The following is a 16134-nucleotide window of genomic DNA, read 5'->3' on the forward strand; positions in this document are numbered from 1 at the left end:
TTTTTTTTTTTTTTTGAGACAGAGTCTCGCTCTGTTGCCAGGCTGGCATGCAGTGGCACGATCTCGGCTCACTGCAGCCTCCACCTCCTGAGTTCAAGCAATTCTCCTGCCTCAGCCTCCTAAGTAGCTGGGACTACAGGGGTGCACCACCACACCTAGATAATTTTTGTATTTTTAGTAGAGACAGGGTTTTACCATGTTGGTCAAAATGGTTTCCATCTCTTGAACTTGTGATCCACCCGCCTTAGTCTCCCAAAGTGCTGGGATGCCTAGCCAAGAAAAATTTTTTTTAATCTTTTTTTTTCTTCAATAGAGATGGGGTCTCGCTACATTGACCAGGCTGGTCTCGAATGCCCAGCATCAAGTGATCCTTCTGCCTTGGCCTCCCAAAGTGTTGGGATTATAGGCATGAGCCATTGTGCTTGGCCTTAAGAAAATTTTAAAAGAGAAAAAACTTAAAATGGGGAGAATTAGACTATTTTCTCCCAGAAAATTGAAAAAGATCATCCTTATTCAATTTTAGCAGTAGTTTCTCAACACACCCTGAGCAGATGCCCATGTTCTTGATAAAGGCTTTATCTATCACAAGACAGATTCTTATTTTTGATGATGATATTTTGTTTTGGGTGTGGGCAGGGGTGCTGTCAGGAGGAAAGAGAGATAGGGAGGACTTTCAAGTCAACACATCAAAAGTAAGAGTATGCTGTTTTATAGTACTCCCTGCTCCATGCAACAACAAGGGAGCCTAAGAAGGAAAGGAAGCTTCAAGAATTGTGGGGAAAAGGACCAAAACGCAGATTTAATAAAACTGTGTCAAGCAACTGCCAGGTGTTGGGCACTGTTTTACTTTAATCCCTGGGGACAGAGTGAAGAGAAAATTCCTGCCGTCATACAGCTTAAACTCCAGTTTAGAAGCCAACTGGGGCAGGAGCTGGAGCTTTTTCTAGGTATTAATTATATTAACTAAATACAGCAGGAACACAGGGGAACTCAAGTTTTCTAAGAACAGTTGGCTACTGGTCATTCCTTAAGGGATTTAATTTCACAGAAGTTGGAGAGACAGCAAAAGATTCAGATTACTCCAGAAAAGAGCAATTACTCCTTATCCAGGTCCAATAGTGTATTAAATCCCTGGATACAGGAGGAGAAAATGACCACAACTGTCCTTGTTTTGTTAGTAATGACACCAAGTAACAGGCCAAGCTAAAGAGAAAGGAGAATTCCTCTCTCACCTTTATATCACAGATCCATCAATCAATTAATGCCATTAGTTCTTTTGTCACAATATCCTCGTATTTGTTTTTTACATGATATCCACAGTTTTTTAGGCAGATTAATTTTCATCCATTCATTCAACATTTGTTAAGTGCTACCATGCGTCAGGCAGTGCTCTAGGCCTGGGGACAGAGCAGGGAATGAAAAGTTCAGTTCTTGCCCCATAACCTCTTTCCTCAGTGCAGCCCCTCCATGGCAACCTTCCTGGAAAAAAATTCACCCCATTATTTCCTACTTATGCTCCCAACTGTTCTATACTTTTACCTGCTGAAGTCCAAAATTTCAGTTATGACTAAAGGTTTGTAATGAGGTAAACCTACTTCACGTGTCCAGCCACATCTCACATATTCACACAGATGCTGTTTTAAAATCAGATCCAAGCACTTGCTTAGGAAGAAGGGAGACACAGCATGCTCTTTTAATTTTAGTGTGCTTATCATGTTGTATTGTTTCTTTTCCCACGACAGACTCTAGATATTACTCTACAACCATGTAAATCAAATTACTCTGGGTGCAAAGCCTTATCCTATTCACAAAACCTCTTTAAACTACCCTCACTTAAAATGATGTATTCTTACTGCATACTCCTTCCTAAGCAGTTTGTACTTTGCTAATTTCACCCTTGCTTACATGAGGCCTGTGAATTAGTCTTAAGCTATTTCATGTATATTTACTTTATTTTCCTGAGTAACTGGTCTGCTCCTTAGAGAGGCATTTCCTTTTGCTTTTCTGGTAGTAACTACTGTAGTCTGAATCACATTGTAGGACCTCAGTAGACTATACTCTGTGGTAATTTTAGATCAGGCTGACAATAATATTAGCTATTTACATCTGGCCATGCGATAGATTAAAACTAATTATATGAATGTTTGGAAAAAGTGACCTTTAAATCAAACTATAAGCCCTTTATGGCACTGATTGTGTTATAAGAGTTATAGTTGGCATATTTTATGGATGTGCTGTGAGCCAGGTACTGTGCTAAGTAAGCTCTTAAATGCATAATCATCACAACCAACCTAATGAAGTAGGTACAAGGACTATCTTCATTTTATATTAAGGAAACTGAGATGGAGGGATGCCATTTAACTTCTTTATCTTCACGTAACTAGTAAATGGTGAAGTCAGAATTTGACTCTGAAGTTAGAGCTATTAAATGCTATTGTTTTCCTCTAGGATGAAAGGCATGCCTTTATGTCTTCTAATCCTCATCCTGTGGTCCTGGGTCTTAAAGGAGTAAAACAGACTGCATGAGAGAAAGAGGGGCAGCAGCAGCTCATGGAAAAGGAAGAGTCAAAGGCCAACACAAATTCTGTTCTGCAATCCTGCATGGCCCACGAATGATAAGAAGAAAGGAGGCAAGAGTGGAAGGCAGGGAAGCAGGGAATACATGGAACAAGTAAAAAGGAGAAAAAGTGAAAGGAGATAAAATAAGGAGGACAGGAAAAAGACAGATCAAAAATCCATAACCGGAATGAGTAACCAAAAAAAGGGCACCAGAGTTAATAAAGCACAGAAAAGAGTAAGAATTCTCAGAAAGGAAGCAAGGACACGGAGAAGAGAGCCCTGACAACAGGGTATGGTGGTGCACAGAGAGCTGACCAGCCTGAGAGTCATGGGCTGCCCAAGTCCCAGCACACCCCATGCATTGGGAGACACTTACAGAGCAAGAGAGGCGGTGGCAGCAGTGAACAGAAGGAGGTGCCCAAGGGATCCAATAGCACCTGAGAGGAGCAAACAGGAAAGTGAGAGCTGGTGGGAGGCTGCCCAGGAGCCACCACCCAGATGCTGGTCTGCCAGGGCACTCACCTCCACGGCAGGCCTGGATGAAGAACATTTTCGGTTTGTTCTGTAGGCTTGGGCAGTTGGCGTTGTCAAAGAGCCGAAAAACCTCTTGTAGCTGCCAGAAAGAAACAAGGAAGAAGGGAGGTTAAGCAGTTGCTGGAGCCTCCTGAGGTCCTACACATGCAACAGTAGCCATCACTGGACAGACATCAGGACGCAGGTGAAGCAGCCTGGTTTCAACAGTTGGCTTCCCCTACCATATCCGCACCTGGAGCAGTTTCCCATCCACACCATAGATGGCGCCCTCCACACCATGCGAGAGGAGTGCTATGATGCAGGAATCCGTGACTCGGTGTGCAGGTAACTGTGCAAAATTCTGGAGTTTCTCTTGCATTTCCTAGAAAAAAGGAGTGTTTAGTGTTGTGCCTTAGAGTCAGCACCAATATAAGCATAAATCTTTGGTTTCTTTTTGAAACCCTAAGCTATTAGAAGATAAAATGCTTTCCGTATATTCCTGCAGTCAATGATAGAAGAAGAGACCTTTTGAGAGACTACTTTCTCTCTCAAGTAAAAAGAAAGCTATGGACTAACAAGAAAAATGCATATGAGCTGAGACACAACATTCTGAATATAGATTCAGACTCACTGAGATAGAGAACTCCCGGATTAAAGCAAGTTACTAAAGAAGCTAATCATGAGCTGATCAACTCTGATTAGTTCCCTGTTCATAACCAGATCCTTCATTACAGCAAGTGCCCTTGTATATAAATGGCACAAGGGTGACTATAAGTGTGGCTATGAATAAGTAACATGCACATTCAGCTACAAGAAAATAAACTATTCTATGACAGCACCATGACAGAAGAGAATAACAATACTTGTGTATTGTCTTCTAAGATTTTAAGTATCTGAGAGAGAGTGATGATACCTGTATAAAATGCCTTGTTTCCGAAAGGGCATGCTATGAAGGAGGATCTGTACAGGGCAGTGACTACATATGCAGGCCCTGGGGTCTGATTAATCTAGGTTTGAACCTTGGGTTCATAAGTCGGAACAACTTACTGGCTGTTGAGATTCCAATTTCCACTTTATAAAAGAAAATTTGAGTACATTTTCTTTAAGTTTGTGAAGATTAAAAGAGATATTATAGACAAAGGCCTTAGTCTGGGCAGCCTAGCAAGACTCCATCTTTAAAAAAAGAAAAAATTAGCCACGCATGGTGGTGCATGCCTATAGTCCCAGCTACTCTAAAGGCTGAGGTGGAGGGATCACTTGAGCCTAGGAGACTGAGGCTGCAGTGAGCCATGATTGCACTACTACACTGTAGCCTGGGTGACAGAGACCCTGTCACCAAAAAAAAAAAAAAAAAAAAAAAAAAAGACCAATCACTGTATTTGGGACACACTGCAAAAATCTGCCATTATTATAATGTGCACATCTAATAAAGAGTACTTTTTTTCAAAGAAATCTATTACTGGTCAATGGTGTAGTCCAATTTAAGAACCGTGTTCTTGTTTATCTTTTTTAAAAAAATCCAGGATCTCACCATCTTGCCTAAGCTTGAGTGCAGTGGCTATTCACAGGTGCAAGATGACTACTGATCAGCACAGGAGTTTTCACTTGCTCCAATTCTGACCTGGGCTGGTACACCCCTTCTTAGGCAACCTGGTGGTCCCCCACTCCCAGGAGGTCACCATATTGATGATGAATTTAGTTTGGACACCTGATCAGCCTAGAACTCCCACGCTCAAGGAATCCTCTCTCCTCAGCCTCTAGAGTAGCTGGGACTACAGGCATGTACCACCATGCCCGCAGAATCTTGTTTATCTCACACTAAGTTGCGATACACAAAGACCACTACTTTGAGCAGTTGGTCCATGCATCAGAAAAAGTTATACTATGTACCTAAAGAGCATAATAATTGGACACACATTTTTAAACCTATGCCTCCCTCTACAATTCACAATGTCAGAGTCTTCTATCTGAGTTGGGCAGAGAGAAAACAAGTTCATTTTATTATAAACTTGTATAAAATGTAAAGAAGACAAGTTATCTGGGTGGAAGAGTTAAAACACACATATTTTCAATCACACACACCGCCAAAATAAAAAGCACACTTCTATAATATAACATATTGCAATGGCTCTCAAAGTGTGGCCCCTAAAGCAGGAATAGCACCATCACCCAGGAACCTGTAAGAAATGTGAAATCTTGGGCCCCAGCAAAATATGTTTTAACAAGTTTTCCAGGAGACTCTGATACGGAAAAGTTTGAGAACTACTGATTTATTTGTTCAGAATACTTCTGTTTGTAGATAATTGAGATGCAGTTAAATAAAATATTTGAAAGTCTGCAATATAACGAGAAATAGACAGATTGGTTTTGTTGAAAAGTATGTGTAGTTTCTGAGTAAGTAGAATCCAACCATAATAATAGAAATCTTAAGGTAATGACAGATAATCAAAACATTGTTTCAAGAATAAATAATTTCAAGAGAATACATAACTGTGAATGCTCCTCTGGAGCTGACCCTAATAGAGTTTAACATTTAATAGTTAAGGAAGTTCATTTTTATCAAAGAAGGAAACAAAAATTATATACCTGGGCACTGAATCACCAGCATTTTGAATTTAGTGAGATTAGGTCAGCAAATAGAAAACAAAGCCCCGAAAAAGAATACACGCACTTTGTCATTGAAATTAGTTAAGACTAAACCATTCAATAAATGGGGATTAGACATTTGGAGGAACTTTTCCACAAGTAGCATAGCTTAAAATAGGATCTGCAGATTTGTTTTTGATAAAATTACAGTACTCCTATAAATAGCAAGGTTCTTAACTCCTAAGTGTATTTTTGGCTAGGGGCAGGGGGAATGTGTGAAGTGTGTAACTGGTGAACCCTCTGAAATTATATGCTAAATTATATGGGCAGCTGCATTTTCCAGGGATGACCCACAGCTTGTCCCTGCATTTTCAAAGCAGTTTGTGACCCAAATGCAAGCTAAAAAAACAATACCACATGGTAAAAGGAAATTTCCACTTTGAAAAGTACCTCGTTTACTAACATATGGTAAAGCATAATTCTAGAACTAGTAACCTCATCATGAAGCAGATGCAATGAAAATTTGATAACAAAGAGAAAAGTGAAAACATTTGGGGAGTGAGAATACCCATGTTCTCTGCAGCACTATCAGGGGAAGAGGATTCTCTAAGATTATATTATTTCCTGTTTTTAAATGGAATTTTCCTCTCAAGTAAAAAAGATTTGATGTGGGGAAAAAAGAGGATCTTATGTTTTTTGGTTCTGCCTGTTTGCCAAATAGCTATATGATAAAAGAGTTGAGTCTTTAGGGAGATCCCACCAGGAAGAGAGTATTCTGTGCACTCAATTATGACACGCACTGCAACTACCTGGTTTATAACATATACATTTCTTGTCCATATACTGTTCTCCCTGCCTAGAGTGGCCTCTACACTCCTCTCTGCTTTAGTAACTTCTATCTTTCAAGGCTGACTTAAGTCCTGCCTCCTCCATTTATCCTTTTGATCATAATATATACCTAGGTGTTTCTTCTTCTTACCTATGTCAGAAGACATTTTCTCTAATCTTGCTTGGTGCTTAGGAATACAAGAGGACCCCCTTCCTTTTCTCCTGATGTCAAAACTCCCTCATCTGATCTTTACAAAAATTTGTGGAGCTCACATAGTTCCCCATCATAGGTGCTCGAAGTATAACTCCACTGCAATTTCAGTTATACAGCAATGTAACCAGATTTAGAATCCAACAGGTCACTGAACATACATCAGGCTTAGCATAAATAAGAACGATATTTATGAAGTGAGCTCATAAACTCACCAAATCTACTGAAGGTCTCTCAAAAAAACAGCAGTATATAGCTGACTTAGTGACTCAGTATTGTATCTTTTAACTATTAGATGTGTAAGATCCTTTATCAGCCTGTATACAACTTGGAAAACCATGACATAATAGATTTCCAGTAAAAGAAATGGCTAGACCAAAACCTCTAAGAAAACACATTTAGTGCACAATTTGTTAAGTCACCTTCTGTAGGAATTATGACTGATACCTCACCCTTTGTCCTTTTATGCCCAGCAGACTTCTCAGGAAAGCATATGAAAGACTTGAATACTTGATGACTGAAGCAGCTGTTCCTGCTGTGGCTTTGAAGCAAGGGTGGATCTAACTACATTGCATGTGCTACAACGGGGAAGTTGGAAAAACACCATGTAAAGGACAACACCCATGTACCTGTGGATGAAACTGGTCTTGACAAAAATATAGTCAATACATAATTATTCTCACAGAAAGAGAACAGCTGAGAAAGAGAAATGAAGCCTACAGACACTGCTGAATGGAAAACAAAGATCCTCTATCTCAACAGATCAAAGTGAATCGCCTAGAAATTTTAATTTCAGCACTGACAACCTCAAATCAAATTTAAGAAAGTTCTATTATTCTGGAATCAAAATAAAGAGTGAATATGAATCTACAAATAGGCCATTATTGATTGCAAAACAGAAACCCTAAAGGTCACAAAGTCAGTCATGCAGTACAGTAACTGAGGTTAATGAGGAACAGCCCATAATGAAAATGCTTACAATTTCTAGAAATCTGATCCAAAAGCAATCCACCCTATGATATCACTTGTGGTTATACAACTGCTATGAATACTTTCCCAGCTGGGCATGGTAGCTCACGCCTGTAATCCCAGCACTTTGGGAGGCCAAGGTGGGTGAATCACCAGAGGTCAGGAGTTCGAGACCAGCCTGGCCAATGTGGCGAAATGCCGTCTCTACTAAAAATACAAAAATTAGCTGGGCATGGTGGTGTGCGCTTGTAGTCCCAGCTACTCAGGAGCCTGAAGCAGGAAAATTGCTTGAACCCGGGAGGCAGAGGTTGCAGTGAGCAGAGATCACACCATTGTACTCCAGCATGGGTGAAAGAGCTAGACTCCGTCTCAAAAAGAAAAGAAAACATACTTTCCCCATTTCCTGTTTCATTCACAGAAATTTTATCTGCCAAAGTAATCTTTTAAATAATAAACAAATGGCTAAGTAGCAATATCAACTAAGAAGTAAATATCCTGTGTAGCCCTGGCTTATAAATATCTGTACTGAATTGATGATGGTGAATCTCAGTGTCCCATCATTTCCAGAGTGATTGGGAATCAAGCTTCTGAACATGTAAAAGTGAGAACCCAACCCTAGACTATTATTACTCTATGAAAGCACAACCTGAAATGTCAACACTATAACAATTAGCTGGCACTAGTTCTTTCTTATTAGATTGCAAGGTGAGAGGCAGAACAGAGTGAGTAAAAATGTAAGTAGAGCAAACAACTTTCAAGACATATCCCAGCAGGTACAAAAACAAAAAGTATCTCTGGTCCCAAAGTGCTATTCAGTCCTCTAATTTACATGTCAATTTTTCCTGCCTCAGGTACCTGTGCAGTCTGGTCATGTAGATCATGGACGTCATAGCCCAAAAGCTTGAAGAGGGTGACTAGCGTACTGTGGTCCACCTCCCCTCCAGAGCGAAATTCCAGGTCCTTCTCTCCAGTGAAGTGTACATTGCTCAACACCAGTGCCAGGCCACGAGGCCGAGACTGCAACCTATAGGCCTAGGGAAGAGGGGCCAGTTAGACCACGAGCGTCTTGATGACAGATGATTCCCTGGCTAGATTAGTCATTTCAACAAAAACATCACATTCTTCTTCTTCACCCCAGCAGGTAAAAATAGACAAATGCTCATAGAAGGCATTTAACCAGCAACAACTTTCTGACTAACAAGGCAGAAGAGAAATGTATATGCAAACTAAGTTCAGGTGCCCGGGAAGGGTGTCTCATTTCCCAATTCTTTTCCTCTTGTCACTATGCAAAACTCACCAGCTGGAAGTGTGTTTGATAAAATTCAGGAGTGCAAGACTTCACTTGAAGGCAGGCAGGACCATCCTTATTGTCTAGGGAATGTTCCACAGTATCTGTGGTATAGACAGAAAATGAACAAACTAGTATATAACTTAAGCATCAATCTTAATATGTCATTATAACTTCAGACATCTCTTGGAACTAGTCTTTGATAAATATTGGTCTCACTCACTCCCCAAACCTGTAAGCTCCATGAGGGCAGAGACTCTTAGTTTTAACTTACTAATAGAATCTCTGCACATAGTCTGCACGTGGTAGATGCTCAACTGGCTAAATGACTGAATGGGTTAGCTGATGAAAACCTGGTTCAAATCACTAGGCTGCTCCATCAGCAGGCTGGTGGCCCCAAATGTAGTCTTTTCTCATTCAGCTTTATAGAGGCCTACTGAGCATGAACCTCCTGCCCATACATGCTGCTCAAAGGATCAATTATAAAAACTGTTAACTGTGACAGAAGGGAAATAGTACCAACTATTAATAATACCCTGTCTAGGCCAGGTGCAGTGGCTCATGCCTGTTAATTTAGGAGTCTGAGGTGGGCAGATCATGAGGTCAGGAGTTGGAGATCAGTCAGGTCAACATGGTGAAACTCTGTCTCTACTAAAAACACAAAAAATTAGCCAGATGTGGTGGTGCATGCCAGTAATCCCAGCTACTTGGGAGGCTGAGGCAGGAGAATTGCTTGAACCCAGGAGGCAGAGGTTGCAGTGAGCGGAGATCATGCCACTGCATTCCAGCCTGGGCAACAGAGCAAGTATCAGTCTCAAGAAAAAAAAAAAAAAATCCTGCCTAACTGTCCTACTAGCCTTTAACAAATTCACTAAGAACTATTCCCAATATAAAATATGCGTCAGCTGGGTGTAGTGGCTCATGCCTATAATCCAAGCACTCTGGGAGGCCGAGGCAAGAGGATCACTTGAGGCCAGGAGTTTGACACCAGCCTCGGCAACAAAGTGAGACTCCTTCTCTGCAAAAAATTAAAAAATTATCTGGGTGTGGTGCCATCCACCTGTAGTCCCTGGTACTTGGGAGGCTGAGGCAGGAGGAGCCCCTCAACCCAGGAGTTCAAGGCTGCAGTGAGCTATGATGGTGCCACTCCATTCCAGCCTTCCAGCCTGGGTGACAAAGCAAGACCCTATTTCTTAAAAAAAAAAAAAAAAAAGGCTCATGTTAGGGCAAAGCCCGATACCAGACAAGAAAGGGGAAGTCAATCTGGGACCCCTTTTATTCCATCAATTCTCACCTGTCGACAGGTGGTGCTTCTTGTGAGGGGGACAGGACTCACACATCGGGAAAGGGAGACTCAAGTCGTAGTCACAGCTCAACTGTAAGAAATCAAAACTCATGACGATAGACCTTAGGGAGGTGGTCCGGTCCAAATCCAACAAAATCTAGTCTCCCCCACCCTGACTTTCAAAGTCCTTTCCAGTCAAACTAACCCTTCCCAACACCCCAGATTTCTAGGGCTCCGTACCGGCGGGAGTACACGCTGAAGCCCAGAGAGGGTGGTGAGCAACATATCCTCCAGGTGGCCTTGCTTGGTCTCCCTCAGTGCTTCACAGAAGGCATCAAAAGCTTGGGGACCCCTCTTGGGCAGCAAGTTGAGGAGTTCCACATTCTGGCTGAAACTGCCCACTTTGGCCTAAGACACAAAAATAAAACATAAAATCCTATTTACTTCTGTAGCTATCATTCTGTTTCCCCACTTGAGCTTCCTGGTAGTGTCCTCATCCATCTCAAGAATTCTTTTTACAGGAATAGTATGTTTGGGTGAAGTCCTTCCTATTATTCTTGAATTATATATCATTTCTGTCAAATGCTCTAAGGCAGAAGGGTATTTCCATTTTCTTAGAAAGGTATGATATCCTTTCCGTATTTTGTCATGCTGTTCTCACCCCTATGATCTATTTATCTTCTCTCTTTTGCCTCCACATACCTGAATGAGCTCCCTCATTTCCAAGGTGATGATGTCCTTCTCCAGAAGATGTTCTAACAGTTCACTCAGCAACAGCTGTTTGGCTAGCACCACTCGGTTCTTTTTTAGAGTTTCCTGATGGTCAGGATGCATGCCATACACTCCCAATATCCTACAGATAAAAGGGAGAGGGAAAGGCTATCAAGCACAAGATTTGGCACAGAAGAGTGGAGTGGAAGAGGCATGAATCAGAAGAACAAAAAGAATAAGGCTTACAATAACCAAGATTATGCATATTTATTGAATGGTTAAATCAAAGATGTACTAAGCACATTGATCATAAAAAAAAATCTCTAATTCTCTATGGTTTATGTTCAGCTGACATCATCTGAGATGAATGGTCTGACTAGGGGAGGGAAATATCTATCTTAAGCAAAATAATATCCCCAAGCACAATATTCATGAGAAGGAATACTTCTCTGATAGACCAATTTCAATTAAGAGAATTATTTCAGAAAACATCTCCCATTATTTATCTAAGCTGCTGAAAGTGATTTATGTGTATAATGATCTTGGATGAGTACTAAAATAATGCTATGGCAAAAACTCAAGCCAATGGCTTTAACAGGAAGTAAATGAGACAGATACTAGTAATATAATTACATGTTGTTTTAAGTTCCAGTGACAAAATGGCACTAGAAATGATCAGAATCCTGTTAAGATGTGGATAAGCAGAAAGTATGACACAAAGTCACAGTGATAGGTACTTATTTGTTTACTTTAAAAGAGACAGGGTCTCACTATGAAACCGAGGTTGGAGTGTAGTGGCTATTCACAGGTATGATACCATTACAGGTCAGCACAGAAGTTTTCACTAGCTCTATTTCCCACCTGGGCTGGTTCACCCTTCCTTAGGCAACCTGGTGGACCCTGGCTCCCAGGATATCACCACCACATTGATGATGAACTTAGTGTGGACACTCAACTGGCATAGCACATAATACTATAGCCTAGAACTCCTGGACTCAAGCGATCCTCCTGCCTCAGCCTCTCACGTAGCTGGGACTATAGGCACATGCTGTCACCTCCAGCTAATTTTGCTACGGGCTTGCAAAGAGATCAGCTTCTGCTTATAAACTGAAATAATCCTATTACCAATATATGTCATCTATATGCCTAGTTTACATAAATCCGGAGTTCTCTAGCCTGCCCAGTCAGTTTCCAAATATGTAACGACTGTAAGGGTGGCACGTGATAGCAGTGAAGATATAACTTCAGTTTATAACTTAAAAACTCTAAAATGCATCCTGATTTCTAAGGTGTTAAAAAATGAGGGGAAGCCAGGAATGGTGGCTCACGTCTGTAATCCCAGCACTCTGGGAGGCTGAGATGGGCAGATCACCTGAGGTCAGGGGTTTGAGACCAGCCTGGCCAACATGGTTAAAACCCTGTCTCTACTAAAACTACAAAAAATTACCTGAGTCTGGTGGTGCATGCCTGTAGTCCCAGCTACTTGGGAGGCTGAGTCAGGAGAATTGCTTGAACCCAGAAGGCGGAGGTTGCAGTGAGCCAAGATCATGCCACTGCACTCCAGCCTGGGCAACACAGAGAGACTCCATCTCAAATAAAATAATATAAAATAAAATAATAAGAAGAGGGAAACACAGGGTCTTGGAGGAACCAAGAGACCTAAGGGAGCAGGTAGAATAGCAAAGCAGAGGAAGTGGGTTGGAAGCAGCCAATGAATCTGAGTTTGGAAAAGTGAGTCTGAAACTCCATTTTTCCTTCTTTTTACTGTAATATTTCCGTTACCCCAGACTTTCAGTAAAAACTGGCTACAAGAACAAAAGCTATAGAAATCAAAACCCCATTTAAGAATGAATCACTTTCAAATAGATCAAAGCAGTAATAGTGATGATATATAACACTGCAGCTGGGATACCAACCAATGATGCCACAGTTTTCCTCCTTTAGTTTACCAGAAGTATTTGCTCCTTAAATCATTCTCTTCCCCTGGTTTCCATGACATCATTCTCTTGGTGTCTTCTCTCTGCTTACCCAGCTCCTCTTTTCTTTAGAGGGCCTTTGGACTGCCCTTAATGTTAATATTCCATTAGGGACGCCCCCTCAAAGAGTCTTTACCTAAGTAATCTCACCCATACTTGCAAGTTACTGATTTACATTTAACTCTCGAGTTCCAGACTTGAATTTTCTTTTCTTTTCTTTTTCTTTTTTTTTTTTTTTAAGATGGAGTTTTGCTCTTGTTGCCCAGGCTGGAATGCAATGGCCCAATCTTGGCTCACCAAAACCTCCGCCTCTCGGGTTCAAGGGATTCTCCTGCCTCAGCCTCCTGAGTAGCTGGGATTACAGGCACATGCCATCACACCTGGCTAATTTTGTATTTTTAGTAGAGACGGGGTTTCTTCATGTTGGTCAGGCTGGTCTCGAACTACTGACCTCAGGTGATCCACCCGCCTCGGCCTCTTAAAGTGCTGGGATTACAGGTGTGAGCCACCGCCTCTGGCCTCAGACTTGAATTTGAAAATTCAAGCCACCACACCTGGCCTATTTTTGTATTTTTAGTAGAGATGGGGTTTCACCAGGCCAGGCTGGTCTCAAACTCTTGGTCTCAAGCAATCCACCTGCCTTGGCCTCCCAAAGTACTGGGATTACAGGCGTGAGCCACCGCACATGGCCCATTATAAATGATTACCTTTTGGGTAAATGGATTAACCTCTTTGATGGGAAGGCAAAATTAGCAAAATTGATAAGAACACATGATCATCTATGTGCTGTCTATAGAACACTCACTTTAGATCCAAAGACACAAAGAGATTTTAGTTTTAATCTGAAGTATCACCCACTCTGCACACCTGCTCCTTCCTCTACTCCAGAGTCTTGAATGTGAATATTACAAAAGTTTCCAATCAGACAATTTTGGGACACAACTGGAAGGGGAGAAGGGGTAAAGGACAACCACAGGGGTTTCTACGTTTTAATTCTGTGTCCTTCTACAGGTTCCCTTCACGAAGACCTTAATCTTCGGTCTCGAGCAGGAGGCATTACAATTTTCTCTTGGGTGATGCCTGCCATGAAATGGAATGACCAGGCAGAGGCATGGACACTTGGAGCCACAAGAACCCCTTTGTCCTGTCAAAAGTACTCAATTTCCAAACCCTTTATTGACTTCTTTGAAAATATGGTAATTATATGCAAAGCCATGCAGATCATGATACAGTCGACACAAATCAAATGCAGATCAGGCAGAGCACCGAGGTCTGCAGGTCTCGTCGGTTTTTAACGGGGCAGTGTATAGTCAACTTACAGTTTCCCTCATAAGGGAGCCAGAGGAAAGAATGGGGAATCTTCAAGAGAAGCCAAGATCCGGCAGGACTGCAAAGAGCTCCCCTTATTCAGAACCCTCGTGGGTTGGACGAAGAAAGGCTGGGGCAGTCTTTTCCCACGAGTGACAAGGCCAAGAGGTCCGCCCGCGCGCTATTGCGCGGAGTCAGGCACGAACTGGCTCTACCGGGCTTTCCACCCTTGGCAGGAAGTTCGGACAAGGCTGCTTTCAGGGGCTCCGAGAGGAGGGGGCTGCAGGGCCGTACGCCTGAGGCCCACGCTCCCCTTGCCTGGGCTCCGCTAAGGAGCCTTAAGACCCATTCCCACTTACCTGCGCCCCATATCAGCGGCCATCAGCCTCTTGTGCTGGAGGGTGGACCGGGACTCCGCGCTCGGCGCCGCCATCTCCCGCCTTTCGTGGGCTCTGTGATGTGCACCGCCCACAGCGCAAACAAACCGGAGGCCGTCGCTTACCCCACATCCCTCCCCTAGCCGCGGACACACACCGCGCCTGCGCCTGCGCGCCGCCGCGCGCCCACACCACCCCACCCTGTCCCCGCCCCCCCCCCCGGGGGCCGGTGCGTGCGCAGGCGCAGAACTCTCGCGGCAGCCGCGGGGTCCAATGGGGTGAAGCGGGAGAGCTCGGCGGAAAGGGAAGAGGCAAGGAGGGAACAGAGCTGGGCGGGAAAAGAGCGGGGGCGGGGAAAGAGCCGGGGCGGGCGGGTGTGCTGCGTCCGGCCTGGGAATCCGATTGGTTTTCGATTCCCGCGGAAATCTTCCCGGGGCCTCCTGCGCCCTCTGCCCCGCCTATGGCGATAACTTCACGGAGACGGGCGTGGCTGGAGTTTTGCTTTATTGAAGTGAACTGTTGGGGTCAGGCTGTGGAGGAGACTGAGAGCGCGACAAGGCGCTGGACAGATGCCCGCGCAGGGAAGGAAGGCTGGCTGGGAGGCGGCGTCAGCTATGGTTTAGCAGCTTCCAGCGGCCGAAACCTGCATCGCAGCGGCGGCACCCAAGTCCAGGAAATCTGGTGCTCAATATTGTGATCTCGGAAGCAGGACCCGCGGCTGGAGTAAAAGCCTAAAGGTCTGAGCGCAGGAGTGAGGCAGAAGCGATTGGAGACGCTTTGCAAGTGGCCCTGGGGCTGCATAATGGATGATTCAAGAGGGAATCTCCTCTCCAGAAAGCTCACGTTTCACTCTTTCTGGCCTTCATACACACCATTGTCAAAACTGGAAGTCCGCCCACCTAGGGCCACTGACTCCACTGTGTTCAGATAGGATGGGGACTGCTCTCTAGCCCCTGGGCAGGAGAGGCACAGTCACTGCTACCCACTTGGAGCAGGGATCACCAGAGCTTTGACTGACTTTGCTCCTCCAGGAGGCTGGGGAACATGGGTGCTTATGCTCAGCCCACCTCTCTGTAGACACAGTTGGCCCCCCATTCTGTGTATGGGAAGTTTTCCACTCCGCACCAGCAGCTGTCCCTAGACAGGGATTGGGAGACATGCAGGTGGCTTGGCTTCCTGTTACTTTGTGTTGAAAACAAAAGGTGGCCGGGCGCGGTGGCTCACGCCTGTAATCCCAGCACTTTGGGAGGCCGAGGCAGGTGGATACAAGGTCAGGTGTTCGAGACCAGCCTGACCAACATGGTGAAACCCCATCTCTACTAAAAATACAAAAATTAGTCAGGCGTGGTGGCGTGCACTTGTAATCCCAGCTACTCTGCTACTCCGGAGGCTGAGGCAAGAGAATCGCTTGAACCTCGGGAGGCAGAGGTTGCAGTGAGCCGAGATGGTACCACTGCACTCCAGCCTGGTTGCAACAGAGTGGGACTCCGTCTGAAGAAAAAAAAAAAAAAGGAAAGAAAACG

The 16134-nt window shown here is 43.6% G+C and overlaps 1 protein-coding gene across 4 annotated transcripts in view; it reads right to left on the reverse strand.

Annotated features, from left to right (window-relative positions):
• Window positions 1–14762, reverse strand: part of CASP2 (caspase 2) — a 19135-nt gene extending 4373 nt beyond the window's left edge. The window contains exons 1-9 of one of the 4 annotated variants that reach the window (XR_004258796.1): window positions 14594–14762; window positions 10942–11092; window positions 10480–10647; window positions 10249–10330; window positions 8964–9058; window positions 8522–8698; window positions 3326–3454; window positions 3082–3172; window positions 2936–2996 (exon numbers count right to left, since the gene is read on the reverse strand). Coding sequence is in view for 3 of the 4 variants with exons in the window: in XM_032245173.1 (XP_032101064.1) it covers window positions 2932–2996; window positions 3082–3172; window positions 3326–3454; window positions 8522–8698; window positions 8964–9058; window positions 10249–10330; window positions 10480–10647; window positions 10942–11092; window positions 14594–14667 (1032 nt within the window). In the remaining variant the exon portion in view is untranslated. Of the gene's footprint in view, window positions 1–2931; window positions 2997–3081; window positions 3173–3325; window positions 3455–8521; window positions 8699–8963; window positions 9059–10248; window positions 10331–10479; window positions 10648–10941; window positions 11093–13912; window positions 14007–14593 lie in introns of those variants that run through there. The other 3 variants (XM_032245172.1, XM_032245173.1, XM_032245171.1) reach the window with 3 other exon arrangements.
• Between the last annotated feature and the right edge of the window lie 1372 nt (window positions 14763–16134).

This window comes from Sapajus apella, unplaced genomic scaffold, assembly GCF_009761245.1.
Source record: "Sapajus apella isolate SASKATOON/1434 unplaced genomic scaffold, GSC_monkey_1.0 scaffold56, whole genome shotgun sequence".
Lineage (NCBI taxonomy): Eukaryota > Metazoa > Chordata > Mammalia > Primates > Cebidae > Sapajus > Sapajus apella.